This window comes from Triplophysa dalaica, chromosome 17 (assembly GCF_015846415.1).
Source record: "Triplophysa dalaica isolate WHDGS20190420 chromosome 17, ASM1584641v1, whole genome shotgun sequence".
Classification (NCBI taxonomy): domain Eukaryota; kingdom Metazoa; phylum Chordata; class Actinopteri; order Cypriniformes; family Nemacheilidae; genus Triplophysa; species Triplophysa dalaica.
Window position 1 is genome coordinate 13,954,337 of NC_079558.1, and position 6,880 is coordinate 13,961,216.

Sequence of the window (6,880 nt, forward strand, 5' to 3'; positions counted from 1 at the left end):
CCTGGTCACTTTGAATCAGAGAGATTTCATATTTATTTATTTACTTTTGTCAAAAACAAACAATATTAAGAATAATAAATTATGCTGTTCATTTCAGCATTGTGTTTGGATGAATGGGAGAAGTCAATAATTGTCAACACTAGTAGGGAAGAAGAATATTAATGAGTAATCCAGACAAAATGCACGAGTTGTAGTACATGACAGAAGAATGGAAAAGAATGTATTAAACTCCAATACATGCACAAAATAACAAGCATTAATTAGAGTCAAGTGATGTTTGGTTTATTTAGACCTAGTCTCGCGAAGTCAGAATTTATCGTCGCTTTCTTGGGAAAGGCCCGCCCAAGAGGCCATATGACTGACAGGTAGAGAAACCAATCACGTTTCGTTTTGTGCCGCGTCATGTTCAGAGGCGTGGAAATGTCCGCGCAGTAACATACCGATGTACATTCACGAACCAGTCAAAGTTAACAGAAACAAAAATGATTATTAATTTTATGCTATGAACTTCGCATACGTTTAAGAATTCAGCGTTAAGTCGATCGTGATGAATTCTTATAGCAACCGTTGTAAACACGACAGTTTAGATAAGATCTTAGATAAGAAGGCTTTGTTGTTTCCACGCAGACCGTTAAAGAACGCGACACGGATGTCTCCCGAAAATCCTGTGTAATTCAACCAATCAGATGACGACTTCGAACGTGCTGAAGTGTTTCTAGAAAAATGTGCCATCATACGTTCAGCCGACGGATCGTGGTCGTGACGTCTGAGGTCGAGACTAAATTATGCCAATGCTTACTGGTAGGGATGTAACGATTCACCGTGAGCCGGTTGAAAATCGATTTAAAAATCTGACGATTCAAGTCGGTTGAAATGTTAAACCAATCGCGATACATGTTTTGAACAGCAGGGTTCGCTGTTATTACTGCAAACTTGCTTCACAGAGATACCAGTTAATGCCAGCAAACGTGGATATACTGGTATAAACGTAAAAAATCCGAGCTAGGAAAAGCACAAAGATGTCTCTTTAACATAAACAGTCTTTGTTATTATTCATTATTCATTTTTATTTAATTTTGGATTTTTTTATTTTTTTTGTTATTTGACAAAATTATTTTTTTAATTTACAAAGAAATTTGCTTGTTTTTTTAGAGAAATAATAAAAGGGCACTGGGCACTTGTTCATTTCTAAATTGTCAACTCGTTTTTGGAAAAAAGGAATCGTGATTCGTGACAAATCGTGTCGTGAGATATGTATCGTGAATCGCATCGTGAGTTGAGTGAATCGTTACATTCCTACATACTGGCGAGCAGTGGCGGCTCCAGACACTTTTGATTGGGGGGGCAATGGGGGGTCCTGGTCATTTCAAGGGGGGTCTCATGAAAACCCCCAAAAAATACAGTGGACATGGCTAATAACTGCATATTACTGCTACTAAACAAATAAAACCAGATCCATGCACACTGTGAAAAAAATGACAACAGGCAAAACAAAAAGCCGCGTTTTTTGACAGAATATTCAAGACACTGGTACTTTTTGAACCACGAGTAACTAAAACCCTTGGATGCTAGCTGCCCCTGCGATCCAAAAGAACGACACGGTTATGATTTTAATTTAGGCTGTCTTGGTTTCTCGTCTGGGCCATGGCTTAAATCCTCGGTTAAATCCTTTCCATTTCAAATAACGTATTTGCAACATTAAATGAATAAAAATTAAATTATATCAATTACATTTGTAATCATAAAACCCCTGTAGGAACTCCCAAATGTAATTGATATAATTTAATTTTTATTTTCATTTTGCACTTAATGTTGCACATACGTTATTTGAAATGTATATTTAGATACACAATTGCATTGTCAATTTACATACTGCATTGCCATTTTGCATATTACATTGCAAATAGAATTTTGCAACTCATATGCTTCCATATGCGAGTTGCTCCGGTCCCACCTCCTCATCCTCTAATTCAGTGGTTCTTAACTCTGGCCCGCGAGATCCATTTTCCTGCAGAGTTTAGCCACTTAATGTAGGGCTGCACAGATTGTTTGGCATATCGCATTAAAGTACCGCGAGAGCGATACAAATCCGTACAGAACAATCTGCACTTGAATTGCTCTCGCGGTACTTAAATGTCATACGCTGATAGATTTACGCAGCGCCGCATTAAGTTGAACGCCTCTATTCCTAAAGACGCTGATTATCTTGTTCAGGTGTTTTATATCAGAGTTCGGGCTAAACTCGGCAGGAAAATGGATCTCGCGGGCCAGAGTTGAGAACCACTGCTCTAATTCCTCGGTGTCCTCTATTTCTAATTCTACGATCAAGCAGGGCTCCCCCTCCACTGCAACGGGTATATTTTCAGTCCTATTTCCGTCTGCTGTCAATTTGTTTTTAGGTATGACGAAGCGATCCATTTTTAGCTTAAAGATATAAAGTGCGTTGCAGCACTTGCGGGCTCGCGGCAGCGCCATGAACGCAATGACGTAAGGCGCACCGGCAGCAACGTTCATGGGGCGTCGCAGTGATTCTTATGTTTATATTTTTTTATATGTCGAATAAATTATGAATTATTATTGTTCTGCGTAGTTTGAAGAGGGCCATTGTTAAATCTTTATCCCGGATATATATATTTTAATATATATTAAATATGTTTTAATCACGGAGGCGGTGGGGGGTCAAATGGGGGGTCAAGGCGTTTTTTGGGCGGGTCTTGAGACCCCCCAAGACCCCCCCCTGGCGCCGCCGGTGCTGGTGAGGGTGTTTATTTATGATGACAAGGGCAGACTTTAGAGCTAAACAGTCCAGTATTCACTGCCCCTTTAATCTGCAGTTGTACTAAATTAATAAATTATTATAGTAAATTATTTCAAATAATATAAATTAACATTATATAATAAAGTTCAATATAATATATTTTATTCAATATATTTTAATATACAGATGTATCCATTCTAGCCAATCACCTTCAAGAAACACGGACGCATATTGATGACGCAACACTTCGTCCGGGAAATCATCATGGCGACTGCTGTATCGGTGGAAGAGGAGGCTGATGATTATTCTTTTTTGCCTATTATTCACGACATTATAAAATGGTAAGACCTAAGTAATTCTATGTTATGTCTTAGTTTGTCGTCACATTCCTAGTTTGTGAGAATGCCGACTTTAAGGATGTACTGAAATCTGTCAGTATGCGCCATGGTATACGCTAACATTACCCACGGGTCTCTAAACAATGCACGAGTTTCATATTGCCTAGTGTTTTATCGTTGTTTAATATTATCTGTCTGTCTTAATGCATATGTCAACAGTATGGACAAGGACAGTCCAGACGTACACCAGGAGCTGAACAAACTGAAGACGAAGATTCAGGAGGCTCGTGAGCAGATTTCAGCTATGCCAGGAATCGACATGAGTCCTGCGCTGCAGGATAATAAACTGCGAACTTTGAGAGAACAGGTCCGGACCAAGAACCAGCTCCTGCAGAAATATAAGAGCCTGTGCATGTTTGACATTCCTAAACCCTCATGACGTTTCGTTTGTGTGAGGAAGAAACAGTGAAGAGATTGACATTTTTTCCCGACGTCAGTGCTTTCGTGGTGGTTTTATTGGCCCACCTGTAGATGCGGACCTGGTTCAGTGATGCAATGCTTGTTTGTAACATTTGTTATACTGCATTTGTTAATATTTGTATTTTTTCACGTTGGATAAAACTTTTGACACGCTCTGTTATGAAAGTGAATATTCTCTGATACTTGTGTTTTTCCATTATGCACTTTGTGCTATAATAGTTACATAAAGAATAAAATAGTATTCTTTGCGTTCCTCTTTTAAAAACAAATGATTTTACTTACACTAACAAATTACACCTTATTTGTTATGTTTCCTGAGATACTGGGCATTTCTCCAAATCATGATAAGTTGAAGTGAAATAAACCATTGATTTTTTTTTGTTTTGTATGCATACTTGTTGGGACCCCAAAGAAGAGTAGCTAATGGGGATAAAATAATAAAATATTTTTTTATAAAAAGATTTCTGCATAATGTTTCTGCTCATGTTATGCTTTCGTTGCACACTTGAAGGTGTCTGTCTATAAAACCATTGTATTCTATTAATTTGTAATATGTGATGTATGGTTGTTTTTGCTTTTGCACACGCAGGCTGAAATGAATGGGGAAACATGCATATTCTTGACCATTTTATTTTTTCTGTCAAACTCATTGATAACATATAATAATAAATATACATTCAGAATAAAAAATTGTTCAGATTCTAAGAAAACATTCAAGTTCAATTCTTTGTAGTAAAATCTTAACTCAAAATTGTAAACAACTTGACATTGCAACTCATCTCCACATTCGGCGTCTCCTTTCAGCACTCAAAAAGGCAAATGGTCTAATAAAGCACATTTTTAAGCATGGAGTGAAAAAGAGCCTCACAATAATTTAAAGCCACATCACAGAGCGCTGTGACTGAACAGAACAATATTAATATTCTGAACAGAAAGTCTAGCGAGCATAACATGCGCTTCCACTTGGCGATGTGAGAGCTCAAGCCGATTACTTTTTTTGTTACCGCCGGTCTTTCAGTGTCACCGGACGGTAACGGCAATATGCATAACAACCGTGCGCACGACTGCAGCTAACGGTTAAATCTCATTGTGACCGCACCAGTAATTTTACCGTGTCAATCTTAGCTAATGATGCATCTTTCTTTGTCCTTTGACTGTCCTCCTATCGCCTTCTCTTTAATATACATCAAGTCACTGTGCACGCTGGGACGGCGCGCAAAAGGTGCCACGATACCATACGCGTCGCCGTCCTTCAGTTTCTTATTTCTGAGCGACTTTTTGTGCAGGATGTCACAGTACTGCAAGGAAACCTTCCGATGGAGGTCCGGGCTCATCTCGTTCGGTAGTTTAGCTAAGGTGAAAAGTCTCTGAAACATCTGGTCGACGTTAGTGTTCCTCTTGGCGGAGATTTCGAAGTACGCGCACTGTTCGTCTCCGGCGATCAGCTCCTCGATCTCCTCTCGCTGAACTTCGCGACAGAACTCGCGGTCGCCCTTGTTTCCGCAGATGACAAGCGGTACGTCCACGTTCTCCTTGGTCTTGTTTTTAAGGCAGGACTTGGTCTCGTAGATCTGCTGTTTTAGTCGTTTCACCTCATGAAATGACTCTCGGTTGTCCAAACTGAAAACCAGGATGAAAACATCACCTGTGACAAAAAGAATAAAGAACGAGTTTATTAAATGCTCATTGCACAAATATGCGTACTTTTCATAAATAAAATTCTTAAGCCACTAGAAAACATTGCATTTAAATAGTCGAATATTTACCTGTCAGAATAGACAGTCTCCTCATAGCTGGGAATGGATGGTTCCCCGAAGTATCCAAAATGTCTAGTTGATATACATCTCCTCTGATGCTGTAGAGTTTCCTGTGAAAGTCTTCAATCGTTGGCGTGTACTGCTCCTCAAAACGTCCGTTTAAAAAACGGGATACTATGGCAGTCTTGCCAACTTTGGTGGATCCGAGGATGACCATCCTGTAGCAGTTTTTCGCGGGGATGTCAAACTCATTCTCCGAGGGACTCATTTTCTTAATCATGGTTTCTGTGATTCTAAGGCAGAAGGTTCCGTAGAGAAAAAGTTCAGTGATTCTGTATTTGTGGTGGCCAAATGTGCCTCTGAACACTTCAGGCTGAAGAGCGGCTATTTAAACGCTGTGCGCGCTCCTCCCCCCGTTGGCGTCACTGCGCTCTCGATTGAGATGCGGGGACGCTGTAACAGGTGCTGAGAGCTTGATGCGTCAGTTGGTGTGGATCACCGCGCACTGGGTTTGTGCTCTGTGGTACAGCTGACACGAGGAAAACGTACAGAGAGAGACAGTACTTTCACGTCGTGTAACAAATTCCCTCAAACATATGCTGATTTAAACCTAACTTGCAGGAACGAAGGTGCTGTGATGCATTGGGTTGTTTTTTTGTTAATGTTTACACTTGACCTTAAACCTGGGAACGGAAAGAAACGCGTCTTGTGAAACATCCGTCGTTAGTGTTTAACAAGTTGTTAAAATGAAAAGATAACAAAGTTGCTCAAAGTGTTTTATAACATTGCAAAGATCGTGGGTACCATACAAGGGAACACACAAGGCTACTGATAAAATACATTTAATGCTCAGTATGTGGATTTGTATAAAAGCGTCTGCGAAATACATCATTGTTTATGTATGGCAGCTAATATTTCCTGGATTCAAACAGTACATGTTGAGTGCTATAGTTTATACAGAGATGCTCGACCTCACCACAGAGTGGCGTAGTGTCCATCTGAGGAACTGCAGTAAAATGCGTGAGAGTCATTACAAAGAAGGTTTTTTTTAGGTTGTATGAAAACGACAAAACAGAAAATATAAACATATACTCTACTGCCATATGTACCCAAATACAAAGGGACATGTAAAACAAAGACCCCATAGCACTCCTATTCTTAGGAAACCTTTGATATTGTTTATTATTTATTTACTACATGCAGCTCTAGACAACATATTTGATATATGAAACAATTCAAAGTCTGAAATTATCACTGCAAGCAACTATTATTGATTCAAGCATCCACTGATTCCATCAGATGTGGCCGTATTAGTCATTGTAAGGTGAAAATAAGAAGCAGCCATAGATCTGTGTTTCGGAGTAAGGGATGAATACTACAGAGTACAAAAGAGGATGTTCGTAAACCAGCAGTTTGAGGCATAATGACCTTTAGAGCCAGAAAGAACTTTGATCATATTTCTCAAATCTGACACAAAAAATGATATTTCCAAAAGATTCTTCAATGCTGTGTGGCAGTTTTTCATTACTGGTGACATCAATAGCATG

At 39.3% G+C, this 6,880-nt stretch overlaps 2 protein-coding genes across 3 annotated transcripts; one reads left to right on the plus strand and one right to left on the minus strand.

Annotated features, from left to right (window-relative positions):
- Positions 1-708: 708 nt before the first annotated feature.
- On the plus strand, positions 709-4,037 carry med9 (mediator complex subunit 9). Of its 2 annotated transcripts, none has more exons than XM_056771137.1 (3): positions 709-801; positions 2,960-3,099; positions 3,316-4,037. In XM_056771137.1, the coding sequence occupies exons 1-3, from the start codon at positions 724-726 to the stop codon at positions 3,533-3,535; spliced, it is 438 nt and encodes a 145-aa protein (XP_056627115.1). In that variant the 5' UTR covers positions 709-723; the 3' UTR covers positions 3,536-4,037. The 2 variants fall into 2 exon arrangements, with proteins under 2 accessions (XP_056627115.1, XP_056627116.1); XM_056771138.1 differs by having other exon boundaries at positions 709-771.
- Positions 4,038-4,190: 153 nt separating this feature from the next.
- rasd1 (RAS, dexamethasone-induced 1) lies at positions 4,191-5,684 on the minus strand. The gene is made up of 2 exons (XM_056771129.1): positions 5,343-5,684; positions 4,191-5,221 (listed from the first exon to the last, which is right to left on the minus strand). The coding sequence occupies exons 1-2, from the start codon at positions 5,611-5,613 to the stop codon at positions 4,698-4,700; spliced, it is 795 nt and encodes a 264-aa protein (XP_056627107.1). The 5' UTR covers positions 5,614-5,684; the 3' UTR covers positions 4,191-4,697.
- Positions 5,685-6,880: the final 1,196 nt, after the last annotated feature.